Below are 22195 nucleotides of genomic sequence, written 5' to 3'. Positions count from 1 at the left end.
AGCTGAAATGGAATGAATTATTAATGCCTGCAACTATCCTATGCTGGACAAAATGGCCTTTTTATTATTCAGCGGAAGCTGCGTAGATATCATGATTAGGTCATACACGTATGGATAGAATATCAGCACACTTTTTGAAAGAGTTTGTCAGGCGTGAAAACACAAAGATATTGTGAAATGATCACTATATAGGCCTGCATGGACATAAAGTGGCTAACTCATTGTCATTGAAATCATTTCTGACAACAGAACACAGGAAGAGTGCATAGCAAAAAATACCTATGACTGACTTCATGCTTGTCTCTGTCCATTTGGCTTTGTACATATATTATAGCTTTAAACGTATATATTTCTTAATTCTACCATGAAGAGTTTTCCTGAGCTTTTTAAAGCACAGAAATACGGCTGTTTTCATTGCTGCCTGATGGACTAATATTTATTTTGTGGAAAAAAACATGATCTGTGTACTTTTGAGAATAAAGTATCGGTTTATGAGATTTTGATGACATCTCTTGTCATATCTATTTTCACATTAGTTGAAATAATACATATTTTCAATACTATAATTAACTTTCATGAGTATGTTTTTCAAGTATATGATTCTACTTAAGTACAATTTATGCCACATAATCATCTTCTATCTCTTTTAAATTATATCTTACGAAATACGACAATATGTGGATATTGAATTATCAATCTTTAATGGAATTTTACAGTAGTTTTCAATTATTCTATTCTATTCTATTCTATTCTATTCTATTCTAATATATGCTTGGATGTGGCCATTATGGACAAATAATCCGGGTGTGTTTGTGTCACTTTTCGTTAAAAATGTTGCCAAATAGAGCTTTCAGTGCTTTACAGCCATCATCTGAGCGGTATTTGACTCCGAATGTGACTCTCTTCTTCCATCTGATGGTTGGACTGACAGACGCGGCTGTGGCTCCGGGACGCCAGGGGGCGCTGACGAAGAAAAGTGCAGGAAGTCATATAGGTCAAATCTCGCGATACTTTTCAAGGATGACGTTCTACTGTGAGAAGTTGTCGCCACGAGAGGAACGTTAAGGTTTGTTTTGCATTCACAAATTGTGTACATCTCTCTACTACGAGGACAAACAATAGAACATGAAGCGGCGGCTACTCTCATGTGCTTTACAGTTTTCCATTTCCGAGGAAAGTTGGTATTTAAGAAAGAAAACCATTATCAATGTCCTGGCAACTTATCATACAGTGAAGTGAAAGTGTAGTATGAAACACTGCATGTCAGTAAAGTGTATCTTAATGTCGTTTTAAAGACGCGAGTACCACTAAATATATTGTGCAGCATCTCAACTGTTTTCGGTTTTAATTTCTTGTAATCAGTGACGGGAGGAAGGAAGTGCAGTTTGGAAATATTTCACATGAAGGCAAGACAACCCCATTTCTACAACCCCATTCAGACACAACGCAATTCACAGTGCTTTACAGGGAAATAAAGGAAATATATTTAGACAAGGCCATAATTAGACCCAAATGTCTGCATTGATTTGTTGTTTTGAGTGACCATGGAGTCAAGATGAGCGCTGAGCTTTAACCTTAAACTCCTGTTTGGGGCCATAAACGGGTAAATCATTGCTACTTAGTCTCGATAAAACTAAAGTAGTTTAATATAGCACCCATATTCATTGATATAATTCAGTTTCATGGAATTATTTACTTTGACACCATTGAAAATCCTAGTTATTTTCCGATTAAAAAAAGCGCCTCTCAGTGTTTTGCCCCATAGTTTGTAAGTCACCATTTAACCTCAGAGGCAGGTTTTTAGTACAAGAGAACTATTCACTATTGTTATTTATGCTAATGTTACAATGTTCTCTGCTTTTCTTTCAGTTACATTGACACCAGCAGTGATGTTCCAATGTGGCACTTTGCAATAAAAAATGGCTGCAGTTCAAGGAGTGAGAGCCCTCCTCAGGCTGCACCGATCAGTGGCATCGCATTGTGGCGTTGGGCTCGTTCCAGTGCGGCTTGCATCAGCTGTCTTTCCCAGGAGGCTTTGCAGTGACACACAACAAAGTAATGAAACAAAGCCACCTGTGAACCCAGAGAATGAATCTCTGTTAGAGAACCTGAACCTGATGGGAGTCAACATAAGGATGGCACGCCAGCGGCAACCCGGAGTGCTTCGTAAAGTCTTTACAAATGAGCAAGGCGTCGCTGAGTTTCTGCAAGGAAAAGGAGCCAGTCGCAAAGTGATAGCAAGCCTTATATCGCGCTACCCCCGAGCGATCACCCGCTCCATCGAACACTTGGAACAACGCTGGACGCTGTGGAGAAATATCTTTAAGACAGATGATGAAATTGTGAGCATACTGGATCGCTCTCCCGAGTCTTTCTTTCGTTCGAGTGATAACGAGAACTTGGAAAATAACATACATTTTCTCATTTCTCTCGGACTGAGTACCAAAGACCTTCATCGGCTGCTGACTACAGCACCACGGACCTTCTCCAACAGTCTGAATCTCAATAAGCAGATGGTGAAGTTGCTGGAGGACGTCTGTGCTGAGCTTGGAGGACAAAATCCAGACCAATTTGTAAAAAGTGTCATATCCAGAAACCTCTATATTCTCATCAGAAGCACAAAGCGAGTAAAGACAAACATAGATATCCTCAGAGCCTCACTGAGGTTGAAGGATTCCGAGCTGCTGGCTCTTATTGAAGGCCAAGGGGCAAGAACTCTCGACCTTTCCAATGAGTATCACAAAGAAAACTTCACTAACCTTCAGCAGAAGCTGTTATCTCTCGGCTGTAAGACTGCAGACGTTAAAAAACTGATAATCAACTATCCAGTGGTTCTCTGCATCGAATCTGACACACTTAACTTGAAACTGGACTGTCTCCTCAAAGGAGGAATAACAGTAAAGCAGATTCTGGACAAGCCCAAAGTTTTGGACTTCAGCACACAGAACATTACAACGCGACTGGAAGAGCTGCACAGATTGAATTACGACTTCCAGAAGAATGGCATCCACATCTTGGACACAAGTCGTAAACGATTCTCGGCAAAGCTACAAAAACTTGGTGCTGCACCTCAAGGCTGAATTGACTAAATCGTTGCTTTTACTGTGGTGTAGTATAATGCTCGAAATGGGGTTTGCAACTTCAGAACAATCAACATTTTATCCATTTAACTAATTAGAATCATCTGCAATGTCTGTTTGTTTTTTGTCACTTTTCAGTGTAACTAGTAACTTTCAATATAACTGAATATTTCGACTTTTATTGTGACGATTTAAAACATGAAATAAAAGCAACATCAAAAAGGGAATTAAATGTATTATTTACTTTGAATATGTCGCGCTTACAATTTTACGTGAGTTCCCAACTGTATTTTTCACTGAATGTAATCACAGACAGCTTCGATAATAATAACATTCAGAAACCTAAACTTTTATTTGAAATTTGAAATTTATTCACAAGATTCAGAGACTGGGACAAGTTGACACTCCCGAAAACTTACAACACCTCAGTAACATCTAGCAGTTGACAAAACATCTACAAACTTACAGACTGAAATCACAGATAGATGCACAAAATAGTTGCTTAGTACAGTAACATTTATCTCATGAGCTTGAACTTGACAGCATGTAGTTGCAGGTTAACTTGCTTTTTATACCATAAATAAACTGCAAGATTGTGTCTGATAAAATATTGAATTATATATCACCAGTTGATGTAAAATATTGTCGAAATTAAATGGGACTTGTATTCTAAAATTTATATTTTTCGATATATTTGCGCCAAATTTATTGTGGGGGGGGCGTCAGCCCTGGACCGTAAACGTTAGGCGGAACCAATGTGTTCACACAATCACATCGGACATCTTTAACCGTTGAACGCCCGTTTCCTCACGATGGTGTCTCGTTGTTTGTCGTGGTTCGTTTCAGACTTCAATATTTAATCAAATGCACTTGTTATTAAGTTGTAATAGCGGTCAAAAGCTTTAAACAGCTTGAGCATGAATGCATTCGCTAGTTAGCGGCTAACTACGCGTTCACTTTAGCTGTTAGCTACTACCTGTGTCACAAAAATGAAGTTCCTTATGTTGGCTGTTTACTTTGACAATCTATAATAACGAGGGATTTACAAAGTGGAAGTGAAGTGCATTGCAGTCTAGTTATGCAGAAGTTACAGCGGGAATGTTTAAATTAAAGTAATTTGTTAATTTACCCAAACACACTCATACGGTGAGTTGTTGCTGTGGGGATTGGTTCTATTGAAAGAAAGTGAGAAATGGACGTGATCTCTCCCCGTTATATGTTACAGATGTTTTGTGCTCACTGAACCCAACCAAGGAGTTGAAATCCCTTCTGGGTAAGTGAAAGTAACATTATATGACTTGTGTAGTACCTTTTATAAACGTTTGAACTACTTTGACATTACAATTTTATTTCTACAGTTCAAATACAAGTCATTTCAAGGCACTTTCACTGAGAAAAAAACAGTAATTTCACATGATGTATAATGTTGAAATGTTTCAAAATAGTAACTGAAGAAAAGAGTGATGGAGACAGCTGTGGAGGAAACTGCTGTAAAGGCAAAAGATGTGGCTGTAAAAGGTGAAGCTGCCATCAAATCAGAGTAAGTGACAAGTAAGATTATTATTTGGCCACACAGGAAAGTGGTTTATATCTGCATTCACTCTGAAGTGAAAGCTGAGCGATCATTACTGGCAGTTGCCTCTTTGTCAAGATATTGTGACTAGTCATGGATCTAGTATGGGGCAGCACTGTCTACTAATCCGGGAGAGTAATATATCTGTTTTTCTGCATTCAGTGTTGTATTCTGCATGACATGCACCCACCTCCGTTATTTCACACCTCCTGCTGCTTTGTCCAGTGAAGCACAGAGAAATACTCTGTCAGCAGAAAGCTGTTAGAAGGCTACGATTGTTGGTTTAACTAAGTAATTCTTAAAGCAACAGGAACTCTAGTATCTTTCTAAACACTGAGTATATTTGTGTGCTCGTTTTTTTTGTTTTAAAAAGAACAAGCAAATTGATTTCTCTTTCTGGTTGTATTTTCAGATTTTTGACAACCAAAGAAAAGTTTCATGGATTTATAGACTCAGAGGGACAGGGGACAAAAACAGATGAGGCCGGTGAAAAAGACGGAGTAGTCAATGAAACAAAGGACACGCCTGTGGAAGAACCGGATCTTAAAAAGTTAAAATCGGAGCCTGAAGATAGAAGGAACACAGGGAAGCCAGATGGAAAACGCCTCCGAGGGCAGAACAAGTCAAGGCCACACACGAAACCAACCACCTATGATGAAAAACGGTTATGTGTATCTGTTACTCGGGTATGAAGTTTTACCTTTGTGTTTGTTTATCATGCATACTATTGTATTTCTCTCAACTGATGTTCTGCTTTCCCATCTGTTCAGGACAATAGGGAATGCTCCTATGGAGACAAATGTCACTTTTACCATGATGTTGCCGAGTACATGGCTTCAAAACCCACGGACATTGGGGAGAGCTGCTACCTCTATGAAACCTTTGGGAAGTGTGGGTTTGGCCTGTCCTGCCGCTTTGCCAAAGCACACACTACGCCTGACTTCAAAACCATGGAAAAGGCAGAGCTCCTGAAAGCTCACGAAGGCCGGAGTGCAGTGAAGAACAGCTTGAGTAAAGATCTCCAGACTCGTCTGAGGAAGCGAGAAGTGGCCTTCAACAAGTCAGCAGAGTATCTGAAGATACTTTCAGACAGCAAAGACAAAAAAGAGCAGCAGGGGAATGGTAAGAGGAGCGGTAGAACATTTTATACCAGGACAGCATCTGTGAGTTGATTTGCCTGCTCTGGCCATTGTTGCTTCTCGTTGCACTGTAAAGTATGGTTTGTTGTTGTGTTTTTAATTTTGAGACACAGGGGTGTCTAAAATAAATAAATGCATTTTTGTGTTTTGGTGATGTTTAAAGTGATTTGTTGATTATAGCTCTGTTCTGTGTCACTCTCAGGCGATGCTCTGGCACTTGAAGTATCTGCAGATCCTTCAGGAGAGAAGCAAACTGTGCCCACTGAAGCACAGGTACGACATTCAAAAACACAAGCCTTTCTAAAAAGAATTCTAATAAAGTGCATGTAGTGTGTCATGAGGTGATATACATGTGTTTTTATGCCTTTGTGCAGGCCAGCTTAGATAAACAATCTCCTGTGAAGACAGTAGGTCCTCTGACTGATGCCGACATCATTAAGTTGCGCTCATGTGAGAAGAAGCAGGTATGAAAATCTAGATGATTTTCATTTATTTATTTTAATCAGTTTGGTTTCGTGTCTAACAATTGAATTTCTGTGTGTTTTGGGCTCAAGGTGGACTTTAACGACAAGCTATACCTTGCTCCTTTAACAACTGTAAGTCCTATTTGACTGAAATGAGCTCGGAGTTACAGGAAAATGTGATTCGTAAACCTTTATTCAGACCTGAAAATAACTTCTGGTTGTGATGAACTGTTTCCTTTCATTTTCTCAGTGTGGGAATCTGCCTTTCCGTCGTGTCTGCAAGCGCTTTGGTGCAGACATCACCTGTGGCGAGATGGCCATGTGCACAAATCTACTGCAGGGGCAGCAGTCAGAGTGGGCCCTCCTGAAGAGGCATGAAAGTGAAGATGTCTTTGGTGTCCAGGTGATGGCGCTATCCTTATTTTTTTTAACATTCTTTGCACTGATTCAGTTGTTTTAGATGACATTAAAACATTGTCGGAATTGGTTCTTTTTCTCGGTGAGCTACAGTCTGAATTGTATTTGCAGGTGGAGGGCTGTTTCCCTGACACCATGACACGATGCGCCGAGCTCATCAATAACAACACTGATGTTGATTTTGTGGACATAAACTCTGGATGCCCCATCGATCTTGTTTACAAAAAGGTAAACTCTCACGTTATCCCGTTGCATTTACACTGAGAACAATTCTAGCTGCAGATTGATCGTTTTTTAAATTTATTTAATTTACAAATGCATCAACTTTATGTACATATGCTGTGTTGTAATGTAACATTATTCTAAATCGGAGGTATTAAACACAAGAACAAATCAATTCCTGTTTAATCTTTGCTGTATGCTGTGTTTGCTATTCCTTTGTCAGGGTGGAGGCTGTGGCTTGATGACACGTACCAGAAAGTTTGAACAGATCATCAAGGGAATGAACTATGTAAGTAGAAATCATATTATATTGACTGTGGAATAAGTGAATCAAAGCATTTCTTAACTCTATGTCGATTTGTACAATGGAAACAGTGTCTTGTATTTCTCATATATTCCAATAAAAAACACTTAAGGTAAACATATTTTTCTCCCTGGAGGTCCTCGATGTCCCTTTAACTGTCAAGATTCGCACTGGTGTTCAGGAGAAATCCAACATAGCACACAAATTGATCCCTGCAATGAAGAATTGGGGTGTTTCCATGATTACAGTAAGTCTATGATTGGTGGCACAAATTAAAAAACTCTAGGTTTCAGTAGTGTGATGACATATCCATCATGATGTTGGTCCAAATATATGCTGTTATTCAGTGGGGGCTGAATATTACATCCCAAACACAGGATGATCTAACTTTTCAGATGTTTGAAAAAAAAAAAGAGTCTTATATTTGAACCAATACGTTCAAATTGGAATTGATTAGAAATCTGATTTGGTATGGAGAGGAAACTAAAGATAGACAAATTGAAAATTTTAAATTGTTTATATAAAAACGGTCACACTTTCAGTCTAAAATGATGTTTGCTGTTCTGCAGTTAATCTTTTTGAAGAACACATTCTTGTTATATGGCATAATTTGCTTTATGTGATCTGTCCACATGACTTAAGTATATAAATACAGATGTTAAATAAATGCATTTAATTTCCTATTCTTCCAGCTGCATGGCCGATCCAGGGAGCAGCGCTACACTAAGCTGGCTGACTGGGACTATATCACCACATGTGCCGACCTGGCGAGCCCCGTCCCACTGTTTGGTAAGAGGTTTTGTTAATTAAACAGTCGTTTCTAATACAGATTCAAAGGAGTCTACATGTCAGTAAAGCAAAGACCAAAGAAATGGCTCGATCATGTGGTGAAACCCCTGCGCTGGATGTTTTTCTGCTCCCACACATCAGATTGTTGTTCAGGTTATAAAACTCATTGCAGGGGGACTAAGGTGATTGTTGTTGTTCCAGGTAACGGAGACATTCTGTCTTATGAAGACGCTATGAAGGCGAGACAGACTGGAGTTTCTGGTATCATGATTGCCCGGTTGGTTTCACACACAGTACAACAAAAATAAAAAGCAAATGATAATGGTAGTTGACCAGTAGACACATGTTTGAAATTGGCACGGTGTACGACCACACATGAAGTTCCAATCAAACGCATACACTTCATTAAAACTTTTCTGCTTTCCACTGCTGTTAAAGTTTTCACTGTTTGTGAGACTGAAGGGAAAGCACCTGAAATTTTCTTGAAATGCACTTCTAGATCATATTCTCATTTTTTGAATTTCACGTTTACCATTACTTTAGAGGGAGTGAATCATCACTGTTTAACCGTTGGTGTGACTCTTCAGGGGGGCTCTCATCAAGCCCTGGTTATTCACTGAGATCAAGGAGAGCCGACACTGGGACATCTCGTCCAGCGAGCGACTGGACATCCTCAGAGATTTCTCCAACTTCGGCCTGGAGCACTGGGGCTCGGACACTCGAGGCGTGGAGAAGACCCGCAACTTCATGCTGGAGTGGCTCTCCTTCATGTGCAGGTGGGCGGCAACACTTTATCCTTTGTACAAATTCCCTGGAAAGTCTCCTATTGAGGAGGACCACTGCAATGCCAGTGATGCAGAAAGTAAAAGCACTGGAGAATGAGCATATAAAACCACTATAAGGATCTCCTGCAGTCCAACCGGTTTCATACATTTATTAGACAGATTTCCTCCCACAGTCCAAAAACATGCATTTTAGGTTAATAGGCAACACAAAAGTCATGCAGGTGTGAATGTGGGTGTGACTGTTTGTCTCCATTTAACCGTAAACTCAAGACTGCAGATATTAACAACTACTGCTACTCTATGTTTCTCTTAGATACATTCCCGTGGGCATCTTGGAGCGAGTGCCTCAGAAGATCAATGAGAGACCGCCCTACTACATGGGCAGGAACTACCTGGAGTCGTTGATGGCCAGTCAAAATGTCGGAGACTGGGTCAAAATAAGGTGAGTAGAGGATCTATTTAAAAAATTTACAAATGTCTGTCGTGATTGTAAATTCTCACTTTTTTCTTTCTTCAGTGAAATGCTGCTCGGACCTGTACCCAAGAATTTCAACTTTTTGCCGAAGCATAAAGCCAATGCCTACAAGTGATTTTTTTTTCTTTTCTTCCACCTTTAAAAACATCCAGGTTTTTGTGTTTGAATTACGGCTTAAAGAATATTTTTGTTTGAGGTGATAAAAGGCTTGAGGATAGTCTTGTTTATTTTACATGTGATGCAACAGATGACTGGATGGATGTTTGTGTATTTCAATTATATGCAATAAATTTTTTGCTGCTAAGCTCCTTCTATGTTATTTAAAGTTCTATACATGTGTGACATATACTTTAATTTATAACCATCAGTGATAGTAACTCTATTCACAAGTATAGTTTTAGGTGGATGAAAATGGTTTCCTTTCATGGACAAGCTGTACCTTTAACAGAGGATGTAAATTATTGTAACTCCATTGATCCTTCATGCCAAAGTGATATAGAAGATAGATGGACCGATTGTGCTTCCAGGTGAGATCCTCTAATGCAGAAATCAGATGCATCCACCATCTATACTGCTTTGGCAGACATCAGAAATCTCTGATTGCTCTTGTTCCTAATATTAGGAATATTTAGACGGAAATGTGTTCATTATGTAGATTGCCAGAAAACAAATACTGACATCGCTCATAAAAAGTATACATTTTTATTGAGTGAGTATTTTTAAAGAATGTAATATCACATTGAAATACTGAGTTCAGTAAGAACTATTCTGTATAAAGTTAGCACGTACTCCAGTTTCCACTCTCAGTCCAGAATGAGGTTCATTGGTGACCATAAACATGCCAGAAGGTGTTAAAGCTGTGTGGTTTGTTCTGTGATACACTGGCAACCTGTGCAGGGTGACGGTGTGTCCTTCTACCCGGGGTCAGTTCCACTGCCCTGCCACCCTGACCTGCACGACCCCATATAGAAAATAATAATATATTTAATAATTAAATCTTTTGATCTGCATTCTGATACCCAATCAGATTATTCATTTCACAGGAGGTTTATTTCTACAAAAACAAATGGTCAGTGCATCATTTTTACATTAACCAACTTGAGTACTTGTTTCCTGACTATGTTATATTATTTGGCCAAAATTAAAGAAATTGCACTTTAAATTCTTGGCTTTATTACTTAAACTGGATTTTTTTTGGGGGGGGGGGGGGGGGATTCTTGCTTCAATGAATGAATGAACACTTTATTTCTGATCATAGTTCAACACAGAAACTTCAAACACCAATAAAATCCTGAAGCCAGTGGCTCATTTGTTTAAATAATACAGACTAACCTGAAAGATGTCAGGGTTTAGGGGACATGACCTCCCTCCATAAGCAGACGTCAGGAGCAACCAGCGGCAGGTGGGATCAATCAGGCTGATGAGACTCACTACTTGTACCGGGGCCGGAGGCGCGTGTTCATCCGGGATTCATCCGCTGCACGACGGCTTCCACTTGTCTCCATGGCGGGGTGCTGCGGCGAGCTGCTGGTGGTCTTGACCGCGACTCTTCTTCTCCTGGGGTCCGTCCGGGGATGGGAGCGGATCAACGAGACCCAACTCCTCAGCTTGTACAAGACCGGACATTGGGATAAACGCCTCCATCGTTCGTCGCCGGATATACGGGAGGACGCACGTGGCTCCGCGCGCACAGGTGTGACCCGCCTCAGGTGGTTCCAGCCACATGAAGCCGCCTGGCCTGGGGCCTTGGTGGTCTTTTGTCTTGCCAAAAACTCATCCACATGTTTTTGGGCTCATTTAATGGCAACAAGCATGTGAAATTAAATCTTTCTAGTCTAATTTTTCACCCCTTTTTATTAATGAGAAACTACAGGCATGCAGTGTAACATCTACCAAATTCAACTTTCCCCTAATTATGATATTGAAGATTAGAACTAACATTGTGTTGCTCAAAGTGTAATCTTTCTAAATAGCACTTGGTGGCTGTAAAGTATCAAGGGTATATAAATTGAGTTTGAAGGGTGATCATTCAACTTTGACCTCTTTCAGATGGTGACGCATTCTTTGAATATGATGATGACGACGCCGATTATGACCTGATGGAGGAAGTCGACCTTGATGAAGCTCCTGATACTGGTTTGACTACCTTTGACTCAGTAGGCATATCTGACAATGAGGTGGTAGAAGATCCCGATCTCCCGACCTGGCCCGGCTCATCAGAAAGTGAGTTCCTAGTAGACTTTGAAGACTCCTATCCAAGGAGCTGGCCTGGCAGCATCAGTCCAGATTCTGCGGCAATCAATGTCATCTGCAGAAAAGATGGCTTCCAGATTACCATTCCAGAGGGACAGCTGAGTGATGTCAATGTTTTGGGTATGTACAACTTTTGACAACACTTTTAAAAGTAGAGTGGAAATTTAAATATTGGTTTCCCCTCTTCAGGTACAAAGGAAGTGCTGCAAGTTGTGAAAGCTCCAGAGTCTTGTGGTTATGATGTGAACCCTGCGGAGAACACTTTGACTGTCCCCTTCACGGGATGCCACGTGAAAAAAAATGCAAGTCTCTGATCATTTGTCAGTTGTGTCATTTTCAGCCTATTGCAGACTGTCATTTCTTGTCTTATTTCAGCCGGGTGACTACAGTCTGCAGTTGTTTTTCGTCGACTCATCTGGTGAAACACAAATTTCCACTGTGTCTTGTGAGTCGTCCTCTGGTCCGCCCCCACCAGAAGGTGTTGAGCCAAGGTGCTGTGGCCCACATGCTAAACCAACAGTTGCACCACCTGCAAAGGCACAGAGTGAGTGGCTTCACTTCATCTCTTGTCTGCAAGATGAACAATGCCGGTGCATGGTCTTGTGGTGAACTGTTTCAAATGGGAATTTCTTGCAGACTGTGCGCTCCCCGTGGCAGAGCGGTTGCCTTGTGGCCACCCAGGAATGTCTCCGGCAGACTGCGACAGCAAAGGGTGTTGTATGGACACGATGGAGTCCTGCTACTACCCCATAAATGGTAAGCCTTATTTACGTGCAGTGGTGGTTTCATGTTTGTAGTTTTTTTTCCTTAAATGACTATTTCTCCTCCATGTAGAGTGTACCGTGGATCGACACTTCGTCTTTGCCATCCGCTCCAGCAGCTCAGGTGTCCCGGTGGACCCTACGCACCTTGTTATTCCTGGGCAGCCTCAATGTAAACCCGTCATTCTTAATAACGAGGTTGCAATCTTCAAGTTCAAAGTTGATGAATGTGGAACTCGTGCCTATGTAAGTTTGGTTACTATTTGGGCCGTTGCTTCCTGAAATAAAGCGATTCCCATTAATCACCCCCCTCCCACATTTTACAGGAAGTTGGTGAGATGAGGATATACCTCGCTGAAGTTCAGACTGTTGTCAAGGCTCTTAACCTGAAGTATGGCATGATTACGAGAAGTGATCCACTCAGGTCTGTTCACTATACACTTATTGATGCAATAATCTGGTCCTGCTCAATTTGTCGTGCCAGACTTGAACCGATTGTCTTGCAGGTTCCTAATTGAGTGCCGCTACAGCAAATGTGCCACGACAAAGCAATCATTGGCCAGTGTGGGCATTATGGTGAAGACCCCGACTTCCAGTCTTCCATCGTCAATCTTGTCTAATGGCTTGTATGGAGTTCAGCTGAGAATCGCTCGAGGTTGGCGCATCCAACAGAATGCACTCAAAGTTGTACATGAGACGTTCTCAAGTAACTTGATGTCGTCTTAACAGATCACACGTATTCCAGCTACTTTCCCACTTACCATCAGCCACTGAGGTTACTACTTGGAAAGCCAGTGTTTCTGGAGTTGCTTCTGAAATCTTCCAAACCAGATGCAGTACTCCTGGTCAACTACTGTCTTGCATATCCTCGCTCTGCAAGGAACGCTCTGGTGCTGATATTTGAAGGGTGAGCTTGGCTTTCTGAAGTCCACTGTAAAAGTCTAAACCTTAAGGTTTTAGACTTTTACTAACTTTCATGTTTGTCTTCAGGTGTGCCAATCCCAACGACCCAAACGTGTCCATCCTTAAAGTCAGTGACCACTCCAAAAACCGTTACCAAAGGCGCTTCACAGTGAATGCCTTCCAGTTTATGGAGAAGAGGACAAACAAGTACCTTAATGAAGAAGTGAGACAATTCCTTAGTTTGAGTTTGTGTAAATGTAGTCCATGTGTAATTTGTCTTTTCTAAAGGTGTAAATGTTTTTTGGGCGGTTCTTGAGCTATAAATGTTTTGTTTCCAGATTTATTTCATGTGTTCCACCGAAGTTTGTCGGCCCACGGAGAAGACGTGTGAAGAGCGGTGCTTTGCTGGAAAAGTGAGTCACAAAACCTGCAAATGAGTGAACTCTCTTTTAAAATCTAATCTTGTGTTTATCTTTCCTTCCAGGTCTATTGAAAGCTTTGAAGTATAATTAAAGTTGTTTTACAAAATACTTGTCTCTTGTGTTTTGTGCCCTGCCACAAGGTTGAAGTTCAGGAAATTCTTGTTAAAATCCCATCACCTGCTTTCTGAATGAACTTTCAAAAGCAAAACTTTGCTTAACATTGTTTAAATAAAAAATAAAGACTTTTTAAATGGTGTTTTGGCAATCTGTATCACACTAATGGTTTCCACAGACTTTTTTTTTTTTTTTTTTGGCGCAGTTGGCCAGATTCGAGTATATGAATCACTGATTCACTTGTTCTGACTTTCACTCCCAATTTGACGGTCCTTCCAGTTTTTGACCACCTGAAGCTTTTGTACATGGCTTCTCACCAAACTCCCCTTAATAGTCGCGCAAACTTAAATACATGTTTGATCAGTATCTGATATGATGACGACTGACTATAGGACACAAGTGGGAAGTTGAATTTGGTACTCTGTGCCGTTATAGACTTTGAGAAAATTGCAATACAGATTAAAGGCTTTGCTCCTTTCAACATCAGTGGGTGACTTTCATTTTTCTGTGATAGGTTTAACCTAAAGTGTATTAAACATTGTGGTGCAAAAGAATTCCACAGTTCAACATGTATGGTAACTCTTCCTGTAATGGACTACAGATGCATCCAGTATGTACTATCAACCTTACCAACAGCATCAAATATACTGGTTTTACTATATTTGAATTCAAGATTAATGTAAATGCATAAGCCCTTGAGACAAACACTGGACACCCTTTTGAATTCTTAAACACTTCAGAATGTGACGTGCAGATGTGTCTGGGCTAAGTACTGTTCATCTGAGATGAGATAATTGCAAGGTTGCAAGCAATGAGATTGACATAGCAAACTAATTTACTCCAAGGCAGAATTTGAGTGTTCAGCAGTTGCATTGTGCAGGAAACTTCATAAAAAATATCAAAACTGGGCAAAGTGTCTCTTACACTTCAAAATATTGTAACTAATTTTGGTAATGTGTAATCAAAAAAACATGCATTACATTTCACCAAACCCAATGTGAGGCCATTATGTTTTCAATTACTATGTTCCCTCTGCCTGTTAGACCTTAAATTGTCTGTTTCCCTAAAAACATATTTTCCCCCCAAAGTATTAATATTGATTGTGCAGAACTTTTTCCTCGTGGTTTGTTTTCAAAACTACACAATGATGCATAATCTCTCCATTTTCCTCCGTTCATTCATTGTTCTGACGTTCACAAAAGCGTCAACAGATTTCACGTGATTAACGTGTTCTGACGTCAGCGTCGTGAAGCGGAGCGCACGGGCACCACGTGGGGCGGTGGGCGTATTTAACAAGCTGGCGCGAGATTCTGAGCCTAGAGGAAGACGGTGCGGCCAGTCAGTATCAGCTGCGGCAGTTAGAGTTCGGTAAGTCCAACACACGCTTGAAACTTCATGTTTCGTGGATTTGTTCTCGACACACCCGCTTCTTATGGGATTTTAGCAAGTTAGCGTGTGTTCAGTAGTTATATTTATTTTTAACGAGCCTTGTTTTTTTTTTTTCCTCCAACCGTTTGAGAGTCCGTAGCTATGTGCTAACTTCATGCTAACTTTCTCCCTCATCAGGTCAACATGAGTGTCAGAGGTTCAACCAGCCAACAGAGGTCTGATGAGAACGCCAAGGTACTTAGTCTTGATTTTACTCTTTTTGAAGAGGTTACTGGTGTTCATATTTCAGGACCGACGCTCCTCCGGTAAAAAACGGTGAAGTCGTGGGGGTGGAGGTTCAACTGGCCTTTTGTTACATGAAACCAACAATCAGTACAGGGATCTGTTTGATCGTGATTAAAGACCTGCAACGTCTTATTCATATGGAAAAGAACAACCACACGAACCCGTATATGTTACTATTAACTCAGGGAAATTAGAATTTACAATCAACCTGTGCCCTAAAAGAAAGTTGTGCATGCTGGGCCATTTGTATTAATCACTACTCGTTCATGTGTTTAATTTCTCTTTTAACACGTACATTACAGGAACTGTAGCTAAACCTAATTCCTATCATCTTAGGACCAATTAATTGACCTGGCCAATGCCGTCCTGCTTCCTACCATTTAATAAGTTATTGATTTTTCCAGACCTTACAGCAATTTCCCACCCAGCTTCTCCACAAGCCTCACGATGTTGTGAAGCTCCGGCCAAACATTAACAAAGCCAGTCTGCTGGCTGCTCTGTAATGAGCCCCGGAGAGGAACTTTCCCACGGCTGTCTGAATAATCTGTTCACACACCTGTGAGCTTGTCACACATGGTCGTGCTGTTTACGCACTTCACCTGTACAGAGTAACTAAAGTAATGCTTGTGAAATGATGCTAAGCCCGACTGAAAGGCGGCTGCAAGTGAGAACTGGGGTCATGTTAGGTTCCCATGCGATTTGAGCTCAAGTTTCTGTAGGCTTGTCCCGGTGATATAGCTTTGTCTTTTTGTGACCAGCTCGCATGTAAGATGACTCTTTAATTTGTGTTTTGATGCCTTTTCAGAGCGTTTTAACAAAATCTCAGAAGACAATGGGACCTCTGAGGCAATCTCTTCAGGTGCTGCAGCACTCTGCTGTGAACGCTTCAAGGCCGGCTCATGTGAGTGTTGCCTTCTGCTTGAAATGATTTATTTTGAAATCTGTCCTCACAGTTGTACCTCTCGAGCAGATCATTTATTCACTTGTTTTTCCATTTAGACTTCAACCATCCTTCCTAAGCGGAAACATTTGGTGGCTGAGCAGCGAGGCCTAAAGAGGGTGAAAGTAGAAGTTGCTACTCAGACGGACAAAGTTGAACTTTTAATAGATGGCATCTCCAAAGAAGCATATGAACTGATGGTTCAAGGTAGAAATCTGCACTGTCACAATCATCCAGTGCTGAAAGCATCTACTTCAATACCGTTTAGTCTGATCTCACTCATGCGCTGCCGTTTTGCAGAAACGCCTCCTTCCACCTACTGGAAAGAGGTCGCCGAGGAGCGGCGGAAGGCCTTGTTCGATGTTCTCCTGGAGAATGAGAAAGTGAGTTAATCACTGAGGGTCGGCTAATGTTTAGCTGCGAGTCGAGCTGTTCCCACGCTCCCGCATGTTGACTCCAGTCCAGCTGGCACTGGATTCTAAAGTAACACTGCACCCAAAGACTCAGATTTAGTTTACTTAACTGTTGAAGCAATAACAAGGCCTTGTATTTGGTACTAGATCTATGATTTTAAAATGTCTTACTGCTTTAGCTGGGAATCCTGAGATTACCTTGTAATGTGTATTTTACATTATATTGAAGTTTCTTCATCGAGGTGGTGAAGCTTTGACTTTGTCAACATTTGTCCTAATGCTTTTGTTTTTGTGCCCAGCTACACAAAGACATCGAAGCCAAAGATGAAGAGATCACAAAGCTTCGGGATGAGAACGAGGAGCTGCAGGAGCTGGCACAACATGTGCAGTACATGGCTGATATGGTTGAGGTAGGAACGGTTCTTGACCACAATTACAGCTGCTGATTGATGTAAACTGAATCTCCAGTGCCTGGTGGTTCTGAGGGGAGGATGGATTTGGTCTCATTATAATCTGTTTTTCAGAGGTTGACCGGAAAGTGCCCGGACAATTTAGAAGAGCTCAGGGAGATCGCCCTCGATTCAGACGAGGACGCAGACCACAAAGAGGACGAAGAAACGGCTTGGAGTGATGAAGAAGAGCCTGAGTCCATTCAGAGGGAGGAGGAAGAAACGTCGGACCATGAATGAGTAGAAACGGATCGCAACTCGTCGGCATTGGGATCGGACTGCAGGACACCGTCATCATTTGCTGGAGAGAAGCTTCCTCTTTAAACGTCATATGTACACCTGTTGTTTTGCATTTGTTCGTATTGGAGGAAATGTGTTCCGTGTACTCATCAGTAACTGGAGCCTGAAGCATTTTTAGCTTCATTTGAAACTTTGCTGTTTTAGAAGCAGAGCTGGACTCAGTCTTTTTATTGTGAATTAAGTTAAATGGATGCATTCAGAACTAAGTGAATTTTAGCTCTTTACAGATCCAGAGTCTCTACAGGTTTCACTTTCACTGTTCTGATATGCTTTGTGTTGTAGTTTCTGTAAAATAAACTTTAGAAATCTTGCCAGATTTTACCTTTTTTGGACCATACTAGTTGTAGCTGGCAACACTGAACCATTAACATTTCATTAAAACTTCAAACAAAACACAGCTTCATCGTTTCCTGTTCTGATTCCTGTCTTTCACTACAACAAACTTTTCCCAAATATAAGATGTAAGCACTGAAGTTAATTTAAAACTGCCTGTGCAGCAAGCAAGTTTGTTGTGAATGACTTCATCCAGGCTTCATGGAAAGTTTTTATTTGTTAGACCTGTTTCTATTTGCATTTATGTGTTGCTGTTTTTGCGCTGTAGTCTTATTTCCTGTAAGGAGTCATGAAATACACATTTCATCTTTTATGCAGTGTGGGCTTTAGCCAGTTAAACAAAAACATTTTAATTATGCAAAAATAAACTTTATTGCAACTTGAGCAGAGGAAAGGATGCAACCAGATGGATCAATACTGAAGCGATTGAAGTTCAGTTTGTGTACTTTAAAAAAAAAAAAAAAAATCTCTTTATTCAAATATGTGACCAACTGGTGATTAAGAGTTAAACATCCAACAAATCAACTTAAATCACTGGTCAACTGAGTTTGTAAAGAACAGACAGAGGAAGGAGATACTGGAATCGAATACTGAAACGCTATTCACATTATGGAAGAAATAAAAGTAGCGGTACTGTGTTTTGCCAAAGGCAGTATAGAAAAAAATCAAGCACGTAGCTTTTAGTAACAATTTCACTCATTTACAGGTTATATCACAAAAAGAAAATGATAAAAATACTCAGTATAATTGATATGGCTTTTGGACTGTGCCGTTACAACCAAATGTAACTGGATCCGTTCATCTTGTTTAAGTTGTGCTTCTCTTCATGGGTCTGAGTGTTTTTGTGAAAATGTTTTATTGAAAATACATTCTCCTTCATGAGCTCTTATTAAAAGATAATTCCAAAATTTTTTCTCCTTTGGTTACATTAAATCTTCTATCTAGGTAATAAAGTAACATCTCTGATATAAATGTCCCGTTATTTAAAAGGACCTTTGAGGGGAAAAAAAAAAAAAAGATCTAAATAAGTGATAGCAAAATAAGAGGCAATCTAATATAATTCTCTCAAAATAATCTCTAATTGAAATTAAGCACGAGATCAGTTGCATTGTAAAAACACGGAAGCCTTTTGAAACCATAGACAATATTTCACATATCGGAGCAGATAAAGGAACATAAATATACAATTCATTTACATAACACGTCGCCTGTGCTACTACAATATAACTCCCAAGAATATTAGAATTACTAGCAGTAAATAATAAATACAAGGAGTGAAAACGTGTGAATCTTGTCATTGTGCACTAGCACCAGACTCAGTAGTACAGGTACGGTGAGAAAAGCTTCGGGTTTTTGTGCCACATCCTATAAACGAGCCAGAGGTGAGGCTGGATTCATCGTCAGCCCATCTCTGACCAGACATGGAGACGGTGCGTTCCCACTCAGATTTATTGCCCCCGTCAGGCTCCTGATGATGTAGGAAAAATACATTTACAAAAGAGTATTCGTAGAATCTGCCCGCTTCAACTACGTCAAGGCTCAAACGGTCGACAGTGGAACAGGCTTCTGGTGTCGGCCGGGTGCAAAAGAGTCACGTATGTACAAGAACAATTGCACTTGTTAAACTGTAAGTGTGAGAAGAGTGAGTGGACCTCGGGCACTGTGCTGACCTGTTGCACCCCTTCCAGCCTGCAAGACCGCTTTCTAACATGCAGCCGTTCTCTCTTCTTTGCCGACAAGCGTGCATCTTTCAACCACACAAGAATCCCTGAAACTCAAATGGAACGTAGCAGACGACAAAATATTAAATTACACTTCGAATACAACCACATATGTTACACCAGATGTGTAAGATATGCCATATTTACATGCGTTTACAACAGTGCAAATCTTCTGAACGCGCCAGAGAGCATTTCCAATGCAAAAAAAATAAAATAAAATACCCCCACCGATTAAACAGTGATTCTACAGATTATAGCAAATTGCATGAGTCGGCAAGAGTGAAGACAATCCTTGAACAGAGTGTTGCAGATGTGTGAATGAGGCTGTTCAGCTGTGTTTCTTTGAAGCAGCAGCTTTGTCTCCAATCGGATTCCTGTTTTCCAGTTTAAATTAACACGACCGGTCTGGCTGGCTCAGTAAGCAGGACGAGGTGGGGGTGGGGGGGTTACATAGCTAATGTGTCCCTGTGGTTTAAGACAGTTTGTTTGGTGTTAGTAGTTAGAGGCAGTAACAGTAAGTAAAGTCATCGATTGTGGTGGTGCCAGAGGTTTTCCTCCTCCCTTAACTGAGACTGGCTCAGCCACCGGGAGGGGCAGCGTCGTCCTCAGAGGTCGTACCAGGCTTCAGTCTGGTGCCTTTTTTCAGCGACGGCTCAGAAGGCGGTGGTGACGGCGTTTCCTCTCCGCGTGCCCAGCCGGATCATCTCGCCCGGCACCGTGTCCAGCTGCTCGTACGCCAGCCGCCCCTCCTCCCCTGCAACAAAAGCCACAATGAATAATCAAATCCAAAGAGTGTCAAAGCAAAAAAAAAAAACAACAAAACCACCTGAACTGACTTCATTCAAAGAAAGTTGTTGTGAAGATTGTTACAGAATGTGATTATTCAGGAAGTGGGGGTCGACTGTTACTCACCAAATGTGAGCAGCGTTTCAATGGCGACATGCCGCAGCTCCTCATCGGCTGAATCACACAGTGCTATCACCGCCCTGATACTCTCAACCGCCTACACACAGAAACAAGACAATAATATTTGTTGACATTCCGATCCCATCCAAGGCATGTGTAAGAATCGAATCTTTGTTGCAGTAATTAGAGGGATGTGAAGTTGCTGCAGCGGGAATCTCACCTGCAGACAGCTGAGCGCTGCGCACGCTGCCCTCTGACTCTGACCTCCAGCCTCCGACAGCGCCTGAGTGTAGCACTCCACCGCCTGCAGAAACACACAAACACTCCTTTTCATATGACGGATTGCGTGCGAACACAAGTGGAAGCTTCCATGGATCCAAAAGAACATGCAGGTTGGCTCTCATGAAAATGGAAAATGTCCCAACCAGAATGTGATAAACAACTTTTTTTTTTTCCTGTTGAATCCGACTCACCCGGGACCTGAAGTTGCTGGTCGAAGCTCCAGAGGAGAGGTAGTCTGCGGCCGCCTTGTTGACCTGGAGGTTTTCTGAAGTGAGCAGGGAGGCCAGCGCCCTCAGGGTGACGCTTCTGGGCCACAGACACGACGAAGGTACTTCCTCCAGCTCCGTGAGACATGTGGAGGAATCTCCGCTGCACAGGACTTCTGCAAACACCTCTGAGACACACACACACACACACACACACACACACACGAAGGACAACCATTACACCACAACCTGAACCAGTGACCATTGAGAAGCCTTATGATCTGCAAGAATCCATTAAGAAGCATTTGATATTGAATGTGTGGTACAAGTCACCGGCTACAGGAGTAACTCGGCATCCAGCTCGTACCTTCTCTGGCCAGGCGCAGCAGGTGTGTCTCCATGTCCTGGACTCCGTGCTGCACGATGTAACTGTGGAACTGAAAGACGGTCAGGACGTCCTGAGAGAGCGCGGCGGTGGGCGCCGACATCACGTCGCTCCTGTCCACCATCTCCCCCACCACCACCCCGATCACTGAGGAGAAGAGGGAGAAACAGTGGCTCAGATCTGAGGAACTTGTGATGGTGAACAGCGGCGGTGCCTTTTGTGCGAGAAACGCATTTAATCTCAATTATGCTGGAAGATTATCACTGCGACATGGTGTTCACACAGGCTGCAGCCGCTTCCTTTTAACGCCCGTTTTAATATTCACATCATTCAGTGATAAAATCCTTCCCTCGAGGATTTATTCAAAACAGTTACAGGTTTACAAACTAAAGAAGTGACTCGGCTGAAACTATGAATTAAAACACGTAAATGGTCAGACTGTGAAGGTCATGAAATGCAGATGAAATATTTTTTTTTTTGCATTTTGCAGCATAGCGTGTGCAGCAGGAACCCTGGGGGTGAGCTGACCTGTGTGGGTGCTGTGTGGATGTCTCTCCTGCAGCGCCGCTGTGTAGCGCTGGTTCATGTGTTTGAGCACTCGGTCCAGGGTGGTGTGGAAAAGTCCCGCAGACCCGCTGCACTCCGACCACAGAGTCATCAGCTCGGGCCGCTCGGCCAGGCTCGGCAGGACTGAGGGGGGAAATAAACACACTTTGTTACGTTCACACTAATGGCGGCTCTGTTTTAGAGTATCTGTTTCTGTCAGGCTTTATGTCGGTCAGCTGTAGAGATGTAGATGAAGCCAGGTGATTGGTCCATTACATCGAATAATCTTGTGTAACTTAAGCCGAGGTAATATAATAAATGTATAATATAAATTTTATT

The 22195-nt window shown here is 41.6% G+C and overlaps 5 protein-coding genes across 8 annotated transcripts in view; 4 read left to right on the top strand and 1 right to left on the bottom strand.

The window, feature by feature from the left end:
- The first annotated feature begins 1006 nt into the window (after positions 1 to 1006).
- On the top strand, positions 1007 to 3423 carry mterf1 (mitochondrial transcription termination factor 1). Its single transcript, XM_080485040.1, has 2 exons — positions 1007 to 1066; positions 1870 to 3423. Exon 2 carries the CDS (start codon positions 1920 to 1922, stop codon positions 3078 to 3080), a length of 1161 nt encoding a protein of 386 aa, XP_080341166.1. The 5' UTR covers positions 1007 to 1066; positions 1870 to 1919; the 3' UTR covers positions 3081 to 3423.
- Positions 3424 to 3848: 425 nt separating this feature from the next.
- dus3l (dihydrouridine synthase 3-like) lies at positions 3849 to 9556 on the top strand. 2 transcript variants are annotated; one of them, XM_080485039.1, is made up of 17 exons: positions 3849 to 3915; positions 4306 to 4353; positions 4526 to 4620; positions 5066 to 5339; positions 5424 to 5775; positions 5995 to 6065; positions 6167 to 6256; positions 6347 to 6388; positions 6507 to 6659; positions 6785 to 6901; positions 7119 to 7184; positions 7336 to 7446; positions 7892 to 7988; positions 8190 to 8265; positions 8576 to 8764; positions 9087 to 9215; positions 9291 to 9556. In XM_080485039.1, the coding sequence occupies exons 3-17, from the start codon at positions 4544 to 4546 to the stop codon at positions 9361 to 9363; spliced, it is 1917 nt and encodes a 638-aa protein (XP_080341165.1). In that variant the 5' UTR covers positions 3849 to 3915; positions 4306 to 4353; positions 4526 to 4543; the 3' UTR covers positions 9364 to 9556. The 2 variants fall into 2 exon arrangements, with proteins under 2 accessions (XP_080341165.1, XP_080341164.1); XM_080485038.1 differs by having other exon boundaries at positions 3852 to 4226; positions 9291 to 9550.
- A 1195-nt stretch (positions 9557 to 10751) lies between these two features.
- LOC308122940 (zona pellucida sperm-binding protein 4-like) lies at positions 10752 to 13658 on the top strand (the record flags this gene model as incomplete). The annotated part of the gene is made up of 12 exons (XM_080485123.1): positions 10752 to 10941; positions 11298 to 11471; positions 11691 to 11791; positions 11977 to 11992; positions 12138 to 12257; positions 12336 to 12508; positions 12589 to 12686; positions 12769 to 12917; positions 12992 to 13169; positions 13253 to 13388; positions 13504 to 13578; positions 13650 to 13658. The coding sequence occupies 12 exons, from the start codon at positions 10752 to 10754 to the stop codon at positions 13656 to 13658; spliced, it is 1419 nt and encodes a 472-aa protein (XP_080341249.1).
- Positions 13659 to 15003: 1345 nt separating this feature from the next.
- gmnn (geminin DNA replication inhibitor) lies at positions 15004 to 17862 on the top strand. Of its 2 annotated transcripts, XM_080485529.1 has the most exons (7): positions 15004 to 15069; positions 15268 to 15324; positions 16181 to 16276; positions 16375 to 16522; positions 16616 to 16698; positions 17028 to 17138; positions 17253 to 17862. In XM_080485529.1, exons 2-7 carry the CDS (start codon positions 15274 to 15276, stop codon positions 17415 to 17417), a joined length of 654 nt encoding a protein of 217 aa, XP_080341655.1. In that variant the 5' UTR covers positions 15004 to 15069; positions 15268 to 15273; the 3' UTR covers positions 17418 to 17862. The 2 variants fall into 2 exon arrangements, with proteins under 2 accessions (XP_080341655.1, XP_080341654.1); XM_080485528.1 differs by having other exon boundaries at positions 15018 to 15069; positions 16375 to 16698.
- Positions 17863 to 18166: 304 nt separating this feature from the next.
- Positions 18167 to 22195, bottom strand: part of ripor2 (RHO family interacting cell polarization regulator 2) — a 58228-nt gene continuing 54199 nt past the window's right edge. Inside the window, exons 17-23 of one of the 2 annotated variants that reach the window (XM_080484133.1) lie at positions 21839 to 22000; positions 21293 to 21457; positions 20911 to 21113; positions 20658 to 20741; positions 20444 to 20534; positions 20150 to 20285; positions 18167 to 19578 (exon numbers count right to left, since the gene is read on the bottom strand). In XM_080484133.1, the coding sequence (XP_080340259.1) occupies positions 20185 to 20285; positions 20444 to 20534; positions 20658 to 20741; positions 20911 to 21113; positions 21293 to 21457; positions 21839 to 22000 (806 nt within the window). In that variant the 3' untranslated portion in view covers positions 18167 to 19578; positions 20150 to 20184. Of the gene's footprint in view, positions 20286 to 20443; positions 20535 to 20657; positions 20742 to 20910; positions 21114 to 21292; positions 21458 to 21838; positions 22001 to 22195 lie in introns of both variants that reach the window. The other variant, XM_080484132.1, reaches the window with a different exon arrangement.

This window comes from Lipophrys pholis, assembly GCF_963383615.2.
Source record: "Lipophrys pholis genome assembly, chromosome: 17".
NCBI lineage: Eukaryota > Metazoa > Chordata > Actinopteri > Blenniiformes > Blenniidae > Lipophrys > Lipophrys pholis.
Note: the sequence above shows the minus strand (reverse complement) of the source record. Positions and strands in the feature narration are given on the sequence as shown.

Bases quoted from the DNA above. Each gene is read 5' to 3' on its own strand.
- mterf1 (XM_080485040.1), top strand. From the start codon at position 1,920: ATGGCTGCAGTTCAAGGAGTGAGAGCCCTCCTCAGGCTGCACCGATCA.
- dus3l (XM_080485039.1), top strand. From the start codon at position 4,544: ATGGAGACAGCTGTGGAGGAAACTGCTGTAAAGGCAAAAGATGTGGCT. The intron at 7,989-8,189 runs GTAAGAGGTTTT...TTGTTGTTCCAG, and splicing joins GAGCCCCGTCCCACTGTTTG to GTAACGGAGACATTCTGTCT. The intron at 8,765-9,086 runs GTGGGCGGCAAC...TGTTTCTCTTAG, and splicing joins TGGCTCTCCTTCATGTGCAG to ATACATTCCCGTGGGCATCT.
- gmnn (XM_080485528.1), top strand. From the start codon at position 15,274: ATGAGTGTCAGAGGTTCAACCAGCCAACAGAGGTCTGATGAGAACGCC. The intron at 15,325-16,180 runs GTACTTAGTCTT...ATGCCTTTTCAG, and splicing joins GGTCTGATGAGAACGCCAAG to AGCGTTTTAACAAAATCTCA. The intron at 17,139-17,252 runs GTAGGAACGGTT...TCTGTTTTTCAG, and splicing joins ACATGGCTGATATGGTTGAG to AGGTTGACCGGAAAGTGCCC.